The sequence below is a fragment of the Patella vulgata genome, chromosome 2, assembly GCF_932274485.2.
Source record: "Patella vulgata chromosome 2, xgPatVulg1.2, whole genome shotgun sequence".
NCBI classification, from domain to species: Eukaryota; Metazoa; Mollusca; class Gastropoda; family Patellidae; genus Patella; species Patella vulgata.
In genome coordinates this window covers 11,172,713-11,196,129 of record NC_065880.2, presented here as the reverse complement: position 1 = coordinate 11,196,129, position 23,417 = coordinate 11,172,713, and the positions used below count along the sequence as shown (strand labels likewise).

Genomic DNA, 23,417 nt, shown 5'->3' with positions numbered 1-23,417 from the left:
ATTATTAATAAACTTTTGATCTGTATTTAGTATCGTAATTAGAAGACTGTAACCCTATTAATAAAAGAGATATTTATAGATTAGTATTAATTAATATTTTCTTAACAGTAAGGTTAGATCAGTTTCTTTAATAATGGCATGATAAAGACGCAAAATGTTATTTTATTATCTGGTTTTGAAGTGAAACAGTTACAATAAATCAAACTTTAACATTGTTGTCAATTGCCAGCTAAATATAACGAACGGTACTTTGTTTTTATAGATGCAAACATATTACTCTTCGAGTCCTATGGCATATTTTCTGTATCTTAATTCAGCATAAATGTATCTCAAAAATCAACAACTCTTAGGACCGTGTGTACAAATTATATTGTAGCCATACTTCAATGTTGGCTTTAGGTATATGAGGCTCATACTATAAGTGGTAGTCTTGTAATTATGTCCAAAAAAATACCTAATTCAATTTAATGAAAAAAAAAACAAACATGATTCTTTTTTGCATTGCTTCTAATGTACATATAAATTATACTACAGCTTACTGTGTATTTTACATCAAGAATTATATACTGCTAAGTCAATTTATGTATTCTGCTGGTCTGCTTTATTGTGAATTTATGAATCATGTTTTGTGTATAAATGACATTTTACTACATCATTGAGGATTTTTGATCAAAAGTGTATCATATTTAAGTCTGTCATTGAGTCCACTGGCGTGGTTTCGATTCCCCGGTTGTACGTGAAAAGGAGTAGGGTAGCTGTCTAACCTTGTGGGTTTTCTCCGGGGCCTCCGGTTTCCTCCCATATATGCGCAAGCGAATTATTGAAATAAAATTAAACCATATGTTAGTCCCGAAATGACCTAGTTTGTGTCGAATGGACGTTGAACCCCATTTCTCTCTCCCTCTTGATCAAAAGTCATATTTTGAATATGTATGTTCATCTTTATTGCTAAGGAAAGAAAAGGAAAAACTGGCAAGGAGAGTATGTCACCAACTAAATCAAAAACTAGAAGAGATTCGAAACCTGTAAGAAATATGCTATCAAGAGACAATATTGTTGTTTTAATTTTCTGTCTTGTGAAATAAACAAACTATTTCATTTTTTGTACTTATAATTTCTTAGTTCAATCATGTCCTGAGTTCAAAAAATATTCTCAGACTTAAGTTAAGAATTTACTCAAAATTGTTGGCCTTATTTTAACTAGAATATAGCCCTTTATAAAACTTTTGTTTTAATGTATTAAATACATCAATAAGAAACTATGTGCAACGTTTTGTGTTTCTGGATCAAAGATATTTCCCATAAACAGTGATTGAAAGTTGTGTAAATTCTTAACTAACATCTGAGAATGCTTAGTGAAGTCGAGGCCTGCATGATCAGTAAGAAAGGTATATACATATATATATATAGTGTAGTTATGATTAATTGTATATTTTTCTATTATTGACTATTTAGCATGCCAGTATATTCAGTATTTATATTACATTTTTGGAAGATTATTTTTGACTTGTTTTTTGTTTAGTTTATGCTGTTGAACTTTATATTTTAAGATTTTATACCTTAGTTTTCAGATAACATTTTTTTTAAAAAATTCAATAAAATTACCATGATTAACTACAAAGATTAACTAAAATGTTATTGTGATGAAAATTAGAATTACAATGGATGCTGAAGAACTCCCAAATATTATCTACAAAATCTACCAATGGCAGTTTAACAATGATGGAAGTTTCAAATTTATAAATTAAAGATTCAGGAAACTTGGTAGTAATATTTTCATATTTATATTTAGTCAGCTTATATTAAATGAATGTTATTGTTTATATCAATAGAGCTTAAACCCAGCTTCACTTCAGAATATACCCACTATGTTACCATCAGAAGGTTTAGTTGATGATGTCACTGTAATGGATGCTAAAGCCGTACATAGTGCAGATGGTGAAATATTGATTCTACAAGATGAGGTATATTTTAACTCTTGATGTAATTTGACTTATTCTTGGATGTTGAAGTCCTTAATTAAAGGCAATCACCTGTCTGAGATCTTTGGTTTCTTCTAGGAGAAGAGTAGTCAACTTTCTCACTCTGATTAAAACACAGATCCTATTTCGTTTCGTTTTTTATTGTTCAAAATTTTGTTTTACTTGTCTTTACTACATTAGGATCTGGAAGAGTTGTTAAATACCCCACATTCTTGATGATGTGAGGGATTAGCCAATGAAACGGTCTGTTATGCCAAGTTTTTGGTGTGAGGTGCAAATAACTTTGGGTAAACTGGACTAGAAATGTCAACACTGATTTATTAATCAGTGCCTGACATCATTAGGTCAAAAGCCACTTTTTTTTTTGCATGACACCTGACGTGACCTTCCACTACAACTGGTCAGATCTTCATGTAGTGTAGGCCATCGAAAGTATAAAAAAATAAACGAAATATAGATCTGTATTTTAATCATATTGTAACTTTCTTTGCTATAATCCACACTGGCTACAAAAGAATATTGAAAACTACCTGGTTTGGGGTTTTAAAGAGTATTATGAAAAATTGTTAATGTTGTGTATTGGTATTATTCCAGGTGAAATTAACTGATGGTGTTGAGTGTTGGTTATATAAATTGAAAGAATCTGTGGGTAAAAGTTTACATGAGATGAATCTAAGTGTTATACACGACTGTAATAATAGTATAGTCATGGATGAATGGGCTTCTAAGGTATTTATATCATTCTTAATACGGAACACAAAATTCACTGGAATATATTTCAGATGTATTGATTAATCTTCTTAAAATACAGATGTGACGTCATCCTTCGATGTTGGCATACTCTTATTTCAAATAAAGGTACGTGCAATGTGCCAAGCGTATATATTATTAAATGTGTACTATTGGACCCACGTGAGGTATTTCATTGAAATGCACGTGCAGATAGTGTCTGTATTTTTTGAAGTTGTTTAATGGTCTCAATATATTACTTAACGTCACTCACTCGACCATTAAACTGCTCATAATCTTCAAACAGTTGACCTTATAAATTAGATATAACCGACTCCAATAACTAATAAAGGGCAGGAAACTCTTCCATGACAGGTGGCATTGGAACACAATGTATGTAGGATATGATAAGATATAATTACTATATGACACTTATTCAAACACTTTATTATATAATTTTAGTATCCAGCTCAGGTGTGTCGTATGGGAATGTTATATCATTGGACTAAAGAATGTGAACAAGGTATAAGCGATATTAAATATGATAGGAAGGCATTACAGGGTACATTACGTAAATATGTAACTCATACCAGTAAATTATCAACTGTATTATCACGTGGAGCTTGGAAGACAATAGATGAAGTAATGTTACCTGTACATAAAGGCCGATTAGAATGTATGGTTTCGGTAAGTTCAGATCAAAACATTTAACCATTATATCTCAAATGTCCTTAAAACTTCTTTTTTTTTTGTGTAGTTTATTAAGATTGGGAATCGTTTAATCAATAAGGGCTGGATGTATCTAAAATGTACTTAAAAAAAAAAAATTTGTATAGTTTATTAAGATCACCTCAAAATAAAGTTGTAAAATACTAAACTTGGTGTCAAATAGGAAATAAGCATACACTGGAGCATAGTAGTTGTAATTCGTTGGGCCATTTGCATTTGTCCCGTGTACAAATTGGCGTGCACATAAAAGATCCCTTGGCAGTTGGAATTCGATAGTGCTGCTGCCCGGGCAAAATTTCCCTCATAGCACACTGAATGGCGTGTGCCCGTCTTCATTAGCCCAGTTTATAGGAGCAAAACAGAAGGACAAATGCATTTGTCTATTTTTTTTTTTTTCTTTTGCAGCAATCACTGTTCTTACGTGACATCTTAGAAAACATGTCTGCTAGAAAATTACGAGAAGTTACAGATTTTGAGTGGAGAAGAAGTATAAGATGCTACCTTCATCCTGTTGGTAAGATACTGCTCCACATAAAAACATACTCTGATTAATTAGCTTGCAGCTTTGATCTTATCATGGGGGGTTCTATGGCTGAATGGTTAGCACGTGTGCGCTGTATCATTGAGTCAACTGGCATGGTTTCGATTCCCTGGTTGTATGTGACAAGGAGTAGTGTCACCTGTCCAACCTCGTGGGTTTTCTTTGGTTCCTCCGGTTTCCTCCCACTGCTAAAGACCCCTACGCGTAAGCGAATTATTGAAATAATATTGAACCATGTGTTAGTCTCGAAATGACCTAGTTTGTGTTGAGTGGATGTTAAACCCCATTTCTCTCTCTCTCTCTTAAATTATAATAGAAGACATCTCTAGTTATTTCAATAAGAAAACAAATTCAAAATACCAACGCTAGATAATCTCCAAGCTTGGATTCACTCAGATTTAAACTAGGCCCATCCACATATCTTTGTAAATACTGAACAGAATTGAACCATTTTTTGACCGATATTCCTATTTAGAGATTTATCTTTTACAATGTTGTAGTTTGCAAGTTATTCTATAGCTCTAAAATCTCACACCGGGACTCTGTTTTCTGTTGTACTTTTTGTATGTCCGCATTCATAATGTGGACATATATTGCCTGTCTGTGTGTGCCACACCCACTTTTTGTTAATATTTTGTCTGTAAATAATCTACAAGTTGCAATTATTAACAGATTTGCATCCAATTCAGCATGATCCATCATAGGGTTGTACATATTTGTATTGTTCCATATCCAACCCCTAGGGGCCGAGCCACACCCAATTTTTGTGTTAATCGTCTACAGGCTGCAATTCTGAATGGATCATCTTGGAACTTTGGTTATTTATTCCTTATACTGTAAAGACAGCAATTATTTATTTTGGTGCATGCCCCGACCCCCAGGAATGTGGATGTATATTGCAGCCGTACCGATACTCTTGTTTCAATTGTGCCTGTCCATCCTCATGGGTTTTTTTTTCCGGGTCCTCCGGTTTCCTCCAACTGCTAAAGACACCTACGCGCAAGCAAATTATTGAAATAAAATTAAACTGTATGTTAGTCCTAATATGACCTGGTTTGTGTGGAGTCGACATTAAACCCCATCTCTTTCTCTCTTTCTCTTTCAATTGCATGTGTATATAATTGTACATTACAGAAGATAAACAGGAACCATTGATATGGATATTAGATAATCACTATAATTATGGTAATGAGTTTTATGGTAGTGATGTGGGTGTGGCTCTAACACCTATGACAGAAAGATGTTTTCTAACCATGTCACAAGCTCTTAAACAACATCATGGTAGCTGTGTTACTGGGCCTGTTGGTGTGGGCAAAACGGAAACTGTGAAGGTCAGTGTTTGTTTATATGGCGATATTACGGGGAGGGGTTACTAATGCATCATTTGGTATTCAGTGGTCTGGCACCGAGTTCACAAAGCATTCTCAGTTAGGAATTTACTCAATTTTCAGTCACTGTTTATGAGAAATATCTTTGACCCAGAAACACAAAGCTTTGCACATAGTTTCTTATTGATGTATTTGATACATTAAAACAACAAAAGTTTTATAAAGGGCTATATTTTAGTTAAAATAAGGCGGACAATTTTGAGTAGATTCTTAACTTAAATCTGAGAATGCCTTGTCGACTTGGGGCCAGATAAAAAAGATATTTGTTCATTGTCTTACATGTTTTATCATATTTTATTGTCTTGCACATATTTTATTTCTTAAATAAATAAACAAGGAAAGCATTGTCTAATACATATTTCTTATTTCACTTTTTCAGGGCCTGGCAAATATTTTAGGAAATTTCCTCGGAATGTTCCATTGTTCAATAACATTCAATCCTATTAGTTTAGGAAAAATAGCTCAAGGAATGGCCATGGTAAGTTAAAAATAGGCCTACTTATTATTTTTCTGAATAACCATAGCAATAGCATCTATTGTTTTCTAGTCCAATAGCAAGTGCAGGGGGTCTGCACCACACACAATTACACAAAACAAATCTTACGGACAAGACACAATACGCAGAAATCAGAAACAAACGTACATATCAGATAATGGGCTAGCTGTAAGCGTCCACTGTGCTGTACAGTTCCGAGCCTGTAGTGAGTGATACAGACTTCACTCATAAATGAAAACTGACAATTAGGAGGAACATTGTGTAATACTAGTATGAGTATCTGCTATATGTCACATGAAATATGAATGTAAGCATATTGAAGGAAAAAAATTACCTATACAAGTAACCATATTGGTAAAAAGTATAAAAAAAAAGCCAGGTAGCCTACAACTAAATGGTCTTTGTTATAAGTAGACATTACTGGTATTATTATACTTCTGACAGTCATAAGTAATTGTCAATTTTATAACTGAGAGAGGTAATAATAAATACCTAGTCTAGATCTGTTCCTCAATCCTTTTCTAAGAACAAAATGTTGTGCATGAAAACAAAAAAAAATTGATAACTGTTATATGTACAGAGGAGTTTTCAAGCTGATATATATTATGTTAATTTTAAAAAGTGTTTATATTCATGGTAATATGAATATTTCAGGATGGATGTTGGGGATGTTTTGACGAAGCACAGAATTTAAATAGAGAAGCTATAGCTGTTTTAATGGATTGTTCTTATAAAATATTACAAGCTTTACGATCAGCTAGTTTATCTATTATATTAACAGATGGACAGGAGGTAATCTTAATTAATCATTAAAAAAACATAAAATAAACTACCAGTTATTATGACAGCAATAATAATCTCAGTAAATAGATAAATAGCCGAACGAGTCAACATCTAGCCTGTTCCCCAATCCATTTTCAAATGAAAACACTCGAATTCCAACTGCCAGGGAATCTTTTAGGTGCACGCCAATATGTAAACGAGACCTCGGTTTTCCATCCCATCCGAACGACTAGACAGCTGTCGGGCCCTCCGTCCTGCACCACTGACAAGGAGAAACCACGCTGGAAAATCCCGATGACCTTTCTTCTCCAATGTTAGGATCGAACATGCAACCTCCAGGCTAGCCATCATGGCTCCAATAAAACAAAGACAGAATAATCTCAGGAAACAGATACAAAGCCTAATGAGGAGTCAACGCAGGCCTAGTCTGTTACCCAATCCATTTTCAAATGAAATAAAATATTGTTTATAAAAAAAAAAAGAAGCCTATTTTGAGATTGATAATGGCAAATCCTTTTGAAGTTTGACGAATGCAGAGAAAACCCAGGGCATATGAACCAAATTCTGGTATCAACTTTATGATCGCATTAATAGGCCAAAGATCCATACTCTAAACTTTATTCCACAAGGCCACCAAGTTCGCCGTTTATTAGGAAAGTTTGAAAAAATTAAAAAGGCTTTATGGGAGATTAGATAACGAATTGACAGTTCTCGCTGTAATAGTTAAAAAATTACTCCACTCTGAACGGAGATATTAGCTATTGAATTTTAAGCCTAGCCTCGATTGTCATTACTAAATACAGTACGATAAAAAACATAGTCTACATATGATGGCATCGCGAGTTGATTATCGTTTGGATAAGTTAGTTAATGTCAAATTAATAATTTATATAACATTTCAGGCCTACAGAAAAACCTGCAATAGGCAGATTTAGCTCTTCCATAATGTATGTTTTATATTTTCAGATTGGTATCAAGAACTCTGTAGGAATGTTTATGACATTGAATCCATCAGCTACCCCACCATTTTGTTCGATGCCTAATGAAATCCGTTCATGTTATAGAACAATATCATTGATTAAACCAGATATAGGACAAATACTGAAAGCTAAATGTTCTGCCATGGGATTCCGAGCACCAGGAATTCTAGCCAGCAGATTAAAAGTTTTATCTGAACTTGTCAAAGATCAATTGTAAGTTTTTTCATTAATATTTTAATTCATTGAAGAATTTTTAAGAAATTTAATTAATTATTTAATTTTCATTAATATTTTAATTCATTGAAGAATTTTGAGGAAATTCGATTAATTGATTTTCACTAATATTTTAATTTGTTGAAGAATATTGAGGAAATTCCATTAATTGAATTTGAATTGATATCTATTATAATCCTAGTATATAAGATACAATATTACACACTGTTCTATAAACACTAACCCTTTTATATGATTTAATTTTACACACAATCTTTTCTGACGTGGTTTCCAATTGTCAGTAGTGCAGGACGGAGGGCCTGACAAGGACACCTGTCTAGTCATTCGGATGGTACTAGAAACCGAGGTCCTGTGTATACATTGGTGTGCATGTAAAAGATCCCTTGGCAGTTGGAATTCGATATAAGAGTAGGCCACAGTGCAGCTGCCCAGGCTAAATTTTCCTCAAAGCACACTATATGGCATATGCCCGTCTTCATTAGACCAGTCGGAATAGGACGTTAAACCCAAGTTCATTTCATTTCATTTGTCACACAACCATACATTTTATTTTGTGAATATAGAATGAAAATGGATTTGTTTTCATTCACAGACCCTCTGAGTTCCATTATCATTTCACTATTTCTGCTCTGGTTGGAGTATTAAAGAGAGCTTGTCAGAAACGAAGGTTTATGCGTGACGAGAAAGCTCTAGATAAAACAGAAAGAAGAGACGAATTCCGATCTGATAGTGTAGCATCAGAAGCCACAGTCAAACTAAACATGCCTATACAAACTGGTAATTCTTATTTATCTATAACTACGCAATTCTATGGAATACAATTACTGCTTATGAATGAGCGACATTATGAACGAGTGACATTTTGACTAGGTTTCTCTAGTCATTAACAAGCAATGATAAAATATGAAAATATAACAAGACAATATATACATGTACACAACCATGCTTAGTTAATGCTGACCAACCAGAGATACCCCTTAGTTACTTGTTATATTTTCATATTTTATCATAGCTTGATAATGACTAGAGAAGCCGAGTCAACGCATTGCTCAGTAATAAGCAGTAATTGTATTCCATAGAATTGTGACCTGTGTACTCCAGTTCAATGCCATTGATGGAATTTATCTATAATATAATAAGTATAATTAATTTGGATTATCATTTCAATATACACTCTTTTATTTGGAGTTTCTAATATCAAAGGCTAAGTGGGTAAGACACTGGCTCGCTAGCCTGGAGGTCGGGTGTTCAATCCCTGCATTGGCCGAGAAAGTTCATCCAGATTTTCCAGCGTGGTTTCCCCTTGTCAGTGATGCAGGACGGAGGGCCTGACAAGGACAGCGGTCTAGTCGTTCGGATGAGACGAAAACCGAGGTCCCGTGTACAAATTGGCATGCATGTAAAAGATCCCTTGGCAGTTGGAATTCGATATAAGAGTAGGCCGTAGCGCCGCTGCCCGGGCAAAATTTCCCTCATTGCACACTGTATGGCGTATGCCCGTCTTCATTAGGTCAGGAGCAGAACAGTAGTATGTTAAACCCCATTTCATTTCATTTCTAATATCAAAGGCATCAAGGAGTTGTGGGGGGGGGGGGGATGGATGGCTGGAAGGTTTAACTTTTGTGCACTTTAAATCATAAGGTCTGTCATTGTTTCAAGGGGCGTGGTTTTAATTCTCCATTTGAACATGACAAGGAGTAGGGTCGCCTATCCAACCTTGTGGGTATTCTCCGGGTCCTCCGGTTTCCTCCCACAGCTAAAGACCAAAATTGAAATAAAATTGAACCATATGTTGGTCTTGCAATGACCTGGGTGGACGTTAAAACCCACTTATCTGTCTCTTAGGAACAGAGAATCATCACATGGCATTGAGTTTATTATGAATAATTTACAACATCTGGGAGAATTGGGGGAAACTTAGCTGCACCTTTTTAAAGAAAAAGGATTTTACTTGGATTTTTTAAAATTTAACCGAAAGGATTTTGTGACCTGAAGTTCCAGATTTTGAACATCAGATTATCATTTCAGGGGGACCGAGTGGTATGAACAGTATGGTTAAATTACCAGGTCAAAGTCAGCGTAAAACCGGAACACCCAATCCAATGACAGCGGCCGGAAAATTAGAACATTCTCTGGTTTGTCAAACTATAGAAGAAATGCTCTCACCAAGAATGGCGGCTCAGGTAAGATCATTTAGGGATCTGAACACATACGAGTTGTATACATAATATTTATGAACTGACATTTGAATTTCCTGGCATATTGGGTCATATGTCTTAGTATTTTGGGGGGTTGGATGACAGAATGGTTAGCATGTGTGCTGTATCATAAGGCCTGTCATTGAGTCAACTGGTGTGGTTTCGAATCCTCGGTTGTACGTGACAAGGAGTAGGGTCACCTGTCTAACCTCATGGGTTTTCTCAGGATCCTCCGGTTTCCTCCCACTGCTAAAGACCCCTACACACAAGCAAATTATTGAAATAAAATTAAACCATATGTTAGTCCCGAAATGACCTAGTTTGTGTCGAGTAGACGTTAAACCCCATTTCTCTCTCTCTCTCTCTCTCCCTTAGTATCTTACACAATGAACAGAATAGTACATGAATTACATGTATTATCACTGTAAAGTTGATATCGTTGATTAAACATCAAATAACTTTTATAAATGAATATATAAGACACTAGAAGACATCATTTTATATACATAATGTGTATTATTTCATTAAAATTGTTAGTATTCAGGCAGTAGTCATTAAATAGGTGTTATGTCACTAAGGTGTTATACACACTACTGTTGTCCAGGGTTGTGTATTGAATAGTGGTGGCTGTTATAAATAGTCAGGCTTTCACACTAGTAGTGACATCTTTTACAGCTAGTTACACACCTGATAATTAATGACTACTGTATTACTAGGGGGGTAGATGGACATATGGTCAGAGTGTGCGCATTGTATCATAAAGTCTGTCATTGAGTCAACTGGCGTGGTTTTGATTCTCTGGTATGTGACTAGGAATAAGGTTGTCTGTCCAACCTCGTGGGTTTTCTCGTAGTCCTCCAGTTTCCTCCCACTGCTAAAGACCCCTAAATAAAATTGAACCATATTTTAGTCACGAAATGACCTAGTTTGTGTTGAGTGGAAGCTAAACCCCATCTCTCTCTCTATACATACTAAACACTAGTTTACAATAATGATCACTTGTATGATTTAATAAGTCAAAGGTATCAGATTTTTACCAGTGTATGTAATTTATGGAATTGAATAAATATTTTATGTCATAAATACTGGTGATAAGATTTGGGAAGTGCTGATGACATCACTTTTTTAGTTGATCATATGGTCAGTTGGAATTCATTGGCTTATCAACTCCAAATTCTATGTCCTCAATGTAATGTAGTATACATCAGAATAAGCAACTGTTTTGTGCCAATCCCCCAAATCACTCCTGAATTAGAAAGATACAAGAAGTAAAAAAAAAAAAATCAAGAAAGTGTTACATTGGTAGCCAATAATTGTCCGTTAACTAAATGAGTAAATAAAAAATAATTTTAATTTGTAGGATCAAGCTCAGTTTAAGATAATATTAAAAGATGTATTTGTTGGATTACCTGATTCACCAGCAGCACGTAATGCTCTATCAGCTAAATCACGAGGTTTTGATCTAGAAGCTGCTCTTGAGAATAAGGCAATGGATGCTGGTCTTATAGCGCATAAACCCTGGATTAATCGCTGTATGCAATTACATAATTTGTCACAGGTCTCTAATGGTAAGTATTGTTTCTACAAAATTATTGTTTAATAGAAAGTATAGGAAGACGATAAATATTATTATTATTATTACAGCATATTTATTGTGCACCCTTTCATATAATATGTTCAGGGGCACTTTACAAAGTGACAATGAAATCATAAATAAACAATAAGATTATGAACATGTTAACGATTGTATACAGAGTCAGTTAAAAACCTGATTAAATAGACATCCTTAAAGAAATCGTAAACTTCAATGTTTGTTAAATTTTGATTTAGCTTTTTATTGGTAGGAGGGTAGGTGGTTGAATGGCCTAACACATGCCTTTTAGATCATTAGGTCGGGTGGTGTGGTTTCGATGGCAGTTTTTTTAAGTGACAAGGGTTAGGGAACCTGTCTAATCTCATGGGGTTTCTCTGTTATCTGGGGGCTAGGGTCGCCTGCCCAACCTTGAGATTTTTCTCTGGGTCCTCACTGCTAAAGACCCCTATGCGCAAGCGAATTATTGAAATAAAATTGAACCATATGTTAGTCCTGAAATGACATAGTATCTTCCCACTGCTAAAAATTCTGTGCATAAGTGAATTGGCGAAAGGAAAAACATACCATATGTTAGTACCAAAATGACAAAGTTTTCTCTTTTAAATCACATCCATTGTGTTGTAATTTCAGGTATAATTGTAGCTGGTCCTCCCGGTAGTGGAAAGTCAACATGTATTCAGACCTTAGTGGATGCCCTTTGTGTTACTCCACGTGGTTTGTCACGACAATCTCAGACTAGTCGTACCTCTAAACCTACTGAGACCAATCATAAACTATTAAAAATTAATCCATTAGTTGTTGATGATTCCTCTCTTATGTTTGGTTATCTCAATCAAGCTAATGACTGGGTAGATGGTATATTTACATCAGCTTGTAAAAAGGCAAACAGGGTAAGTACATATTTATTATTGGTAGCTGGAGATTCTTACAATATATGGTTGGTGGGGGGATGACCCAGTGGTTAGAACGAGCGCATTGAATCATAAGGTCTGTCATTGAGTCAACTGGCGTGGTTTCGATTCCCCGGTTGTATGTTACAAGGAGAAGGGTCGCCGGTCCAACCTCGTGGGTTTTTTCCCGGTCCTCCGGTTTCCTCCCACTGCTAAATTATTGAAATAAAATTTAACCATGTGTTAGTCCCGAAATGACCTAGTTTGTGTCGAGTGGATGTTAAACCCCATTTCTCTCTCTCTCTCTGTTACCATATTTGTACTGCAGGGGGTTGGGTGACTGAATAGTTTAATGCTTGCACTACCATAAGGTCTGTCATTGAGTCATGATCAATAGTGGCGTGGTTTACTCTCACTGCTAAAAACCTCTATTACACCCAGCGGGGGGTGGATGGCCGAATGGTTAGCGCTTGCGCGCTGTACCATAATGTTTGTTCTTGAGCTAAGTGGCGTGGTTTTGATTCCTTGGTTGTATGTGACAAGGAGTAGGTTTACCTGTCCAACTTTGTGGGTTTTCTGTGGGTCCTCTAGTTTCCTCCAACTGCTAAAGACCCCTATGAGCAGGCAAATTATTAAAATAAAAATTGAACCACATGTTAGTCCTGAAATGACTTGGTTTGTGTGTGTGTGTGTGTCTCTCTCTCCCTATTTGTATCAATGACAGAAAACAGTCAAATATTTATAGATTATTAATATTTGCTAATCAGACATTTATAAGTGAAAAAAAAATATTGATCTTAAGTTTTGATATATGATAAGTGATAGACGATATGAATTGTTTGTTTTTATTTTAGAATATGAGCACAACATGGTTGTGTTTAGATGGTCCATTGATACCTGGATGGGCAGATAATTTTAACAGTGTCCTTGCAGCAGAAAAGGTTGGTTTGCTTGTTTGGATGAGTAAAGTGTTTCAATACTTGATTCAGCATATTATTTTGTGTGGTATTATTAGGAAACAAGGCAATGTCCTGTCAGTCAGACTCAGCATAGATAGTGGGTACTACTAGAAGGCTTAAAGCCACATACAGTCATTGAGGGATTCTGAACTCAATCTGATTAAAACACAGATCCTATTTCGTTTCGTTTTTTATAGTTTAAAATTTCGTTTTACTTGTCTTTACTACACTAAGATCTGGAAGAGTTGTTATCATTGACGTGTTCTGGTTGAAGTGAGGGATTAGCCAATGAAACAGTCTGTTACGGCGAGTTCTTGGCATGCCATGCACAAAACTGTGGGTAAACCACTAGAAATGTCATCACTGATTGATTAATCAATGTCTGACATCATAGGGTCAATGTCTGACGTGACCTTCCACTATAACTTGTCAGATCTTCATGTAGTGTAGGCCATCGAAAGTATAAAAAACGAAATGAAATATAGATCTGTATTTTAATCTGATTGATGTTACAATGGTTTTGTTTTGTTAATTTTATGTTAAATAATCAGTTTGAACACATTTTAGAGTGGATTAAGCAATGAAAAATTAAATATTGTCTGCAAAATGCAAATGACAATCATTGGCTGTGAGTAGAGAGACATTTTGGATTCAATATGTACTATGTAGTGAATTGAAAATTCAAGAAAGGTGATGTCGTATGAGAATTTAATGGCATGAATCATGAACAAGTTCATTCAAAATAAAAGTATTTTTTAACACATATTGCATGTATTGTGTATTTTTCAGGTGTTGCATCTAAAGAATGGTGATAAATTATTTTTATCAGATAATGTAATATTATTATTTGAAACTGATAGTTTATGTGATTCATCGCCATCTACTATAGCTAGATCTGTAAGTAAATTTATATTCAGCATCTACAATAAACATTTCCCTATCTATTGCTCCTTTTTATTTCAAGATGGGGTGGGGGTGTTGGATGGTTAGCATGTGCACACTGTATTATAAGGCTTGTCATGGAGTCAACTGGCATTGTTTCGAATCTCCGCTTGTACGTGACAAGGAATAGGCTCGCCTGTCCAACCTTGTGGGTTTTATTCGGTTCCTCCGGTTTTCCCCCACTACTAAAGACCCCAATGCGCAAGCGAATTATTGAAATAAAATTAAAACCATATGTTAGTCCCGAAATGACCTAGTCTGTGTCGAGTGGACATTAAACCCCATTTCTCTCTCTCTCTCTTATTTCAAGATCAGTGCAAGTTCTGTGTCCGATACCGGGGATAATTGAGAAAGGTCATTGTTAACGTTCGGCATGATTTCCCCTTCTCAATGGTGCAGGACTGATGAGGGTCTGCATCTGGCAAGGGTCAATGTATAGTCATTCAAATGCATCGAAAAACAGAGGTCCCATGTACACATTCACATGCACGTAAAAGAACCCTTGACAGTTGGAAATTTGATATAAGAGTAGGCCTTAGTGCCCCTGTCATTGTATGCCGTCTTCATTAGCCCAGTCGGAGCAGAACAGTAGGATGTTAAATGACATTTCATTTTGTCACTTCATATGTTAATAATAAGTATAAGTTGCCTTAGACGATGCAAACGGAGGGGGGGGGGTAGGAAGGCTGAATGGTTAGCGCGTGCATGCTGTATCATAAGTGATGTCATTGAGTGAACTGGCGTGGTTTTGATTCCCTGTTGTACGTGACAAGGAGTAGGGTCGCCTGTCCAACCTCGTGGGTTTTCTCCGGGTCTTCCGGTTTCCTCCCACTGTTAAAGACCCCTACATCTCTCTCTCATAATTGCAGAAAGACATGTGCTGAAAGTATTAATTCATTTTTCTTGATATATATTTGTTTTACAGGGTATATTATATGTAGATAAAGATGTTGTAGGATGGAAACCTATAGCTAAAGCTTGGTTAGGAAATAGATCTCAACAAGAGGCCCATGTAAGTACAATAAGAAATATATTCAAAATAAGAATAACTAAACTAGCCGAATCATTTATCGTAAGATTTAACTAAAGAAAGAAATTCAGTAGGCTCTTGTTGCTTTATCGTAATAATGAGCAGAGGAAATATAAGACACATATTTACACTTCCTGTTCCAATATGTTTTGGGGGGTTGGATGGCCGAATGGTTAGTGTGTGTACATTGTATCATAAGGTTTGTTATTGAGTCAACTAGCATGGTTTCGATTCCCCGGTTGTATGTGACACGGAGTAGGGTCGCCTGTCCAACCTTGTGGGTTTTCTCCAGGTCCTCCAGTCTCCTCCCACAGCTTCCCTACGTGCTAGCGAATTATTGAAATAAAATTCAACCATATGTTAGTCCCGAAATGACCAACTTTGTGCGGAGTGAAGTTAAACCCCATCTCTCTCTCTCTCTCTCTCTCTCTCTCTCTCTCTCTCTCGTATGTTATACTTTGTTGCTTGTATTCATTAACCAAGTCAGAGCAGAACAGTATCTCATTTTATTTATACTATGTTAAATAACATCTGAAATAATTTACTATTGATGTTCCTAGGTGCAAGTTGGACGAAAGGAAGTACTTTTTATATTCAAATTTATTCTTCGTTCCTTTCATTTACCTGTTTGGGTTATGTTTAATCATGTTCTCATTTGGTATTTGAGACCAAATTTAATATCATTAATTTTAGTCCTTTTTTCATAACTTCATACTGTGTGTTTCATTATAGGTGAAATACGTAAATATTGTTTGTTTAAATAGATATTCAAATTTTAATAATACTTGAAAAAAGGCCTATAATTTTAATTTGCACATTTTGCACCTAATTTTAAAAGAAAGTTTATGATTTTTATCTTGACATAATGGTATGACGTCATTAATGATTTATATACTAACCACTGATGAATCATGACTGGTTACCTGAATCACCTAATTGTTAATTAGACACATGCCTAAAATTGCCCTGGAAAAGTTGGGTTATTGACAAATATAAATGGGAACGGCACGAAAGGGAACTGTATTGTATTAAATTTGAGTGATAATATATCATAAGCTTTTGAGGTAGCGTCACCTGGTCGACATGTGTTGATTCTAGAGCAGTTATTTCTTGAACTTCAGACTTCGGTGTCAAATAGGGAAAAGCCTAGATTTGCTTAAAGTTATGTATTAGTCGCAACCCTTCTGGAAAATAAAATATTTGGTAAACAGAGTGCGCCTAATACACTGAAGAATACGGTAGATAAAGTTTAGTTTTCAGAGACAAATAAAATGATGAAGAATGTTTGAAAATAATGAAGCACAAATTTAATTTTCCATTAGGAATGAAATGTTATTTGACAAATTATATTTTATTCCTCCAGTCACTGACAATTTATGATAAAAATGGAACAACTAATAGGGTGATTATTTTGATGGTTTAATTCAATGTCAGTCAGTTTGTATTAGAATCCCTTGACCTCTGACCCCTGACTTTTCATCACCTGACCACTCATTCCCCCTACTTGACAAACCTTGGCAGATTCTGTTACTCTACATCTAGCCTCGGCTGTATGTATGACGGTAAGTGATATGTACCTACGACTATACAATTGCGATGCGACACCGGTTTACTTATTAGGAAAACTTGCTGCTTTTAAAAAAAAAATTGCATCGTTCAAAGCATGTGTAGTGCAAAGTTGCCCTTGTTTGAAGAAAATCGGATAAACTTGAAAGAAAAACAGCTTCAGACTTTGAAATATTTGTATGATAAAACATTCTTCAAAGGTGTCATCATGGGCAACGCCATTGGTAATCTAGGAACTTGAAAGTAGTTCCAATGGCAGACTTTGTCATACAGCCGAGGCTAGATGTAGGGTACTGGAATCTGCTGAGATTTGCCGAGTGACATTCCCCCTACACCTCATACATAATGATGAATTAGAAGAAGTTTAGTTTGAAGATGTAGCTAGATTATTTGCTAGATGTAGCAAATAAAATCATTATGTTTGGTATTTTAACTGTAGGTAAAAAAAAAAAGTATTAGATTGTTATGTAGTTTATATGTTTGTTTGTTTGTTTTAAACAGTTAAAAGTTAAAAATACAGATGAAACAGTTGAGGGGGTAAACATATAATATGTATACAATATAATATAACCATCTTGATGCATGTACACTACAATATTCTATTTAAATCATATCAACCTATATATATGTTTTATTATTAGTGCATGTATTTGGACTTCATAGGTTAAATATGCATGTTAGTTGAATATTTTTTTAAATATTCTGTTATTGCATGAAAGCATGGTTAGGTGTATTAGTTAAAAGATTGTTTATCTAAGCAGCAAATGTTCATTATCAAGCTTATATTGGTCAAGGTATTGATGTAATGGAACCTTACACTAAATATCCTCACGAAGTTAGAAGCAATTTAAGTTATTATTGTGTTATAAAGTTTCAGTCAGTCAAACAATCTGACTAAAATACAGATCTATATTTCGTTTTGATGGCCTCTACTACATGAAGATCTGACCAGTTGTAGTAGGAGGTCGCATCAGGGGTAATACGAGAGGCTTTTGACCCTATGATGTCAGACATTGACGTTTCTAGTGGTTTATCCACAGTTCTGTGCACAGAGCGCCAAGAACTTGCAGTAACAGACTGTTTCATTGGGTAATTCGTCACATTAAGCAGAACGCCTGTTATATAACTCTTCCAGATGCTAGTGTTGTGAAGCCAAGTAAAACGAAATTTTGAACTATAAAAAACGAAATAGGATCTGTGTTTTAATCCGATGGTCAGTCAAATTGATTATCTCTGCTTAGCCTTAACAAACATCTACACCAAGTTTGAATATTCTACCTCAGTTAGAAACAGTTATTGTGCTACAAAAGTTGTGACAGACTGATGGACAGCTTAGCCTATACTATACAGAAAATAATCATCATCGAACTCAGTTAAGGAAGTCACCTAAGTTTGAACATTATACCTCTGCTTAGCCAAAGTGGAAAATGCTCATCATTAAATTAAAGTCATTCATCTAATGAATAAGTATACCAAGTTTAAACATTCTAGCTAAATTAGAAGCAGACAATTAATGGGAGTGCTCGAGCTCAATTGCCAGTCCGGAACGTTCCAAATTCACGGAATGGCAATCAAGTGGCACGGAAGTCAGTCATGTCATACTTCTGTTAATTCCTGACAACAGATATAGGTGGTGTGCATAGAATCGTGACGTAATTAAATACAACAAATATGTTTTAGCTGCCATGATTCGTTAAGATATGTTCATATGAAGTCACTTTATTGTCGCTATTTTGGGGTTTCACAAAATTGATCAGTATAATATACAAATTAGATGATTTTGTGTGTTTTTAAATGATTTTTACAAATTTTTAAACAAAGATTTGATATTAAACAAATGTGAAAGAAATTAGTGCTTAATACACAAGATTAAATGATACCCGGGTTACAGTGATGAAAGTGCAGTACATGATGTAAGCTTAGTACAATACATTATCAGAATTGCAGAAAAGTGGACATTTATAAATTTATACACAAATATTGCAGCTTGTTGACACTGGATATATTTAATTTATAATCATTTCTATATCTAACACAAGGGACAATTTTATGGATACACAATTACTTAGTTTAATATTAGAGATGAGAGTATCCTTGTAGGAAACGTCGCTTAATATTAACTCAGTAATTGACTAATTGTGTATTAATAAATGCCAATTACTAAATGCCAATCAAAGAAGATTTCTATATATGTTAGCACTTTTTTGTTTCAAAAGCACAGTAACCACTGAGCTAAAGTGACAATCTTTATATTTCTGTTTAGAATAAAACAAACAAAAAATCAAGTATACTCAAAAGAACTTTACGTTGATAAAACTTTAAATTTTTTGAGTTAATGCATTTTCTAAAATAATGCGACTTTAAACTGGACACAAAATCCACAAATTTTGTACTAAAGCTATAAAGAATGTCACTTGAAAAATTATAATAGAACACCAGCATGCACTTAAAGCTTTCACTGTACTTATAGGAAATATCATTCAATACATTACTTCTTTACCACATAAATTTTGTGTTTTCTTGTTACTTAAATTCTGTATTCCCAATGTATTTTTTAGCTGACGATTGACATATTAATTAGGCAATATTAGAATTTGTAGAGGAAAGCTTTTTTATGTAATTGTGAACTACTTCATGAAGTTCTTTAAATGTTAAATGGTATTTAAGAATATCTTATTAATAATTTAATATCATCCTATTTACAGGTATTACAGCGGGCGTTCCAGAAATGTTTAGATCCAATCATCAACTTTGTATTCTATGAGGCCAGGTAGACAATTATTGCTTAAAATTTAATTCTCCTTTTGGTAGAGTTCATTAAGGTCTAGATGCGCCATTTTAATCATTAGGAATCACTTGCCAACTGCAATATTGTGAAAATTGAATCTCTATAAGAAATATCAGTTAAAAATGGTTCATTTTCATTCATTATTTACAAAGATATGTTTAATTTAAAATTCATTCATCTATGTTGCTCGCTAAGCAAGAAGCCATCTGCCATTTTGTTGTCCACGAAAATTTATTGATAGGCCTGTTTTAAAGTGTTGGTATTTTGATCTGTTTTCTGAATTAACTGTTAAATAATCAATCTGAGTACATATTTATTGTGGATTAAATTGTGAGAAAATTTGATATTTTAGTGACAAATGCCAACAGTGCATTGTGACTTTAAGTGAATGTTATTTCTGAGAATTGTCATCCTGTTGACCTCAACTGAATACTATACACTGCAAAATTCATGATTGCAAAATTAATTGATTATATAGATAGTGGATATTTGATTTCAAGGTATCAGACACAATAAATCAGAGCTTCATTCCATATTTAGTTAGCGGGGTTGGATGGTCGAGTGGTTAGCATGTGCGCGCTGTATCATAAGATCTGTCATTGAGTCAACTGGTATGGTTTCGATCCTCTGGTTGTACGTGACACGGAGTAGGGTCACCTGTCCAATCTCGCGGGTTTTCTCCGGGTTCTCCGGTTTTCTCCCACTGCTAAAGACCTCCACGCGCAAGCGAATTATTGAAATAAAATTGAACCATGTGTTAGTCCCGAAATGACCTAGTTTGTGTTGAGTGGAGGTTAAATTCTCTCTCTCTCTCTCTCTCTCTCTCTCTCTCTCCATCATTAGTTAACTATCTTTAATTTGTTGTTTCAGACCTAAATTAAAGTTATCAGAAGTTGGATTGTTTAAAACCTGCCTTGGTTTATTGTCGGCCATGTTAGCTGATAATATTGAAATAGGTGGTGAAATGCATATTGAACGGATGTTTCTCTTCTGCCTTATTTGGACATTTGGTGGACTTTTGGATCAACAAGATCGTAAAGCATTTAGTGATTTACTAAAAACATTATCCACAGCGTAAGTTGAATTAATGCATATATTTATAAAGATGTCTAAAATACGTCATAAAATGACAACACCATGAAGAAGGTCTCATCAGAACTTGATTCAGCAATTTATGGAATATCAGAACTTTTGTCATGTAAGATTTGGTTTTGACAATGTCTTGTTATTCTAAGGAAGACAATGAATTTTAGTTGGATTTACTAAAGAAGTCCCATTACTGTTAAATATTACATATAAACTGCAGACGAGCAGTTCATCCAAGGCTTTTGATATAGAAATATTACAAAAATAATGTAAGCATCGTTCAATCAGTCAAAAGTGATTGTTCTAGCTGGCATTCTTTTATGAAGGGATTTCATTAAAAAAATTAGCAAATGATTTCTGAATTATGTAATAATTACATGGTTTGTATTACATATTTCACTGAATCATTGATTTAAGTTAAGCAATTGGTGTGGTGGTAAGAATCGCCTGTTACTGAATTATTTATATTCATATTTATTTACACTAATTATTTTGAATTTTCTTCGTCATAAAACACTTTCCTATACTATGTATAATACTAGATTCTTGAAATATCGCAAAGTGAATATACCGTAGTCATATATGAAGCAAATTTATATAATCTTTTAGTTTGTTTTTGTATCATACCCTTAAAATTATTATGTTATATTTGATATTTTGTGAATAAATATTTCAGTTTACCAGATGATGATCATGATATAAGTGTATTTGATTATTATGTGGATGAATCTGGTGAATGGGATCCATGGCATTCAAGGTAATTTAAACATTCATTATAATTTATAATGCAAGGTTCCCACTGTCGTGCGATGCGTTACGACAGGATTGTCCAGATTGTGTCCACGATTCGGATACATTTCGATACGATCAACACGATTGTTACGACTAACCACAATATATGATATGATCTGATAGGATCACCATGATTACCACGATTTCAATCGTAGTGCGAATCGTGATAGTGGGAACATAGCTAGAATGACCAATTATAAACTCTGTAAGTTGTGGAGATATATGAAATTTTATATTGAGCAGTTTTATATCAATTTTTTGTTGTTTTTTTTTATACAGAGTGCCAGAAGCTGTGTATGTTGATAATCAAGATATGTTGGGTGAAATTTTTGTTGATTCTGTTAACACAGTAAGTAATTATATCTAGCAAAAGATTTGAATAAGGAATTAAACAGGCATTATCCAAGAGCTAAATCTGCCTTAAACCTTAAGTGTTACATAAACTATTAATTAGACATTTATTACCATGACAAAACCATAATCAAATCTCGGATAGGCCCAATTTTAAGTAATTAGAACAGTTCGGCCATTTAATGATTTAATCTAAAAATGGTGGAGCGAGGCTAAGCCTCGAACAAGCAGTACAGTGCTTTTGATCAGTGGACACATCTTGTCAAACCTTCAGAGGCTAATATCTTCGCTCAGAATAAAGTAATTTGAATGAAATTTTCAATATATTCATTTTGCATTATCTATTTTTGAACTATTACAGCAAGAATGGCCAGCTCTTTATCTAAATCTTCGATAATGCCCCTTAAATAGCTGTAATCTTTGTTGTACAAGCTTCCCTACTTAATTTGAAAAAATAGTTTATTTCATCTGTTTTGACATACAGTATCTAAAATGTCTTTTTTTTCTCACGTTACTGAGTACAGGTCCTATACTTGGATCTGGGTTGCATACAATCAAAGCATTAGCACTGGGCATCACCTAACCTCTGCACACCAGTGATTGTAAAAATTTAGATAAATTGAGGATAGACTATTGTGCTGTTTAAAGTTTTGTCTGATGTTAAAGTATTTCAATAAATTTTGTTGTTTATAGATAAGAACAAGGATTCTAATGGAGTTTGCGGCAGCATCTGGTCAGAATGTTCTGCTAGTTGGTCCACATGGTTGTGGTAAAACTAGTTTAGTTAATGAGTTTATAGATTTACAAGGTACGTACCAGGGGTTCTTAATCCATTTTGAAACAAACCGGTCAGAATTGAGTCACAAGAGGTCCCAGTCAGAAATAGAGTAATTATGAGATCCCATTCCCTTTAATATAACCAGACTTCAACAAAAATAATTCTTGTTAATTTATTGTGTAGAATGTCATATTCTAAATAGGCCATGATATGTGATTACCACAACCAATACTATATAGGTGACTAAGGCTTGAAAGAAAATATGGTGTATGCCCGTTTTCATTAGCCTAATCGGAGCAGAACAGTAAGACGTTAAACCCCATTTCATTTCATATATTTGTATATTATAGACCAACAGACGACAATATGTAAAAGACTTGTATTTTCTGGTGCTTCTACAGCCAGTCAATTGCAGCAGTTTATGGAATCAAATATTTACCATAGACAAGGTAATAAAATCATAATAATTCATTTGACTTTTATTTATATCATAATGTTAACAACCATCACTACAACTCGTGATCGGGTATAGCTGTTTTAATAGTAGTTTCTGTATTTAATGTTAAGTTTTAAGCCATTGT

The 23,417-nt window shown here is 34.4% G+C and overlaps 2 protein-coding genes across 2 annotated transcripts in view; both read left to right on the top strand.

Moving 5' to 3' along the window:
• The window catches only part of LOC126812212 (dynein axonemal heavy chain 8), a 30,111-nt gene extending 26,689 nt beyond the window's left edge, over positions 1-3,422 (top strand). Inside the window, exons 21-23 of the mRNA XM_056098903.1 lie at positions 1,833-1,964; positions 2,577-2,711; positions 3,174-3,422. Coding sequence (XP_055954878.1) covers positions 1,833-1,964; positions 2,577-2,711; positions 3,174-3,422 — 516 coding nt within the window. The remainder of the gene's footprint in view (positions 1-1,832; positions 1,965-2,576; positions 2,712-3,173) is intronic.
• A 428-nt stretch (positions 3,423-3,850) lies between these two features.
• On the top strand, positions 3,851-21,603 carry LOC130010817 (dynein axonemal heavy chain 8-like). The gene is made up of 14 exons (XM_056098898.1): positions 3,851-3,954; positions 5,116-5,312; positions 5,749-5,847; positions 6,520-6,657; positions 7,615-7,841; positions 8,455-8,639; positions 9,891-10,045; positions 11,421-11,628; positions 12,285-12,544; positions 13,399-13,485; positions 14,293-14,400; positions 15,371-15,457; positions 16,036-16,056; positions 21,592-21,603. Exons 1-14 carry the CDS (start codon positions 3,879-3,881, stop codon positions 21,601-21,603), a joined length of 1,860 nt encoding a protein of 619 aa, XP_055954873.1. The 5' UTR covers positions 3,851-3,878.
• Positions 21,604-23,417: the final 1,814 nt, after the last annotated feature.

Excerpts from the sequence above, each read along its gene's own strand:
- LOC130010817 (XM_056098898.1), top strand. The coding sequence starts at position 3,879 with ATGTCTGCTAGAAAATTACGAGAAGTTACAGATTTTGAGTGGAGAAGA. Across the intron at positions 5,313-5,748 it reads GCAAAACGGAAACTGTGAAG|GGCCTGGCAAATATTTTAGG; the intron begins GTCAGTGTTTGT and ends TCACTTTTTCAG. Across the intron at positions 14,401-15,370 it reads CATCTACTATAGCTAGATCT|GGTATATTATATGTAGATAA; the intron begins GTAAGTAAATTT and ends TTTGTTTTACAG.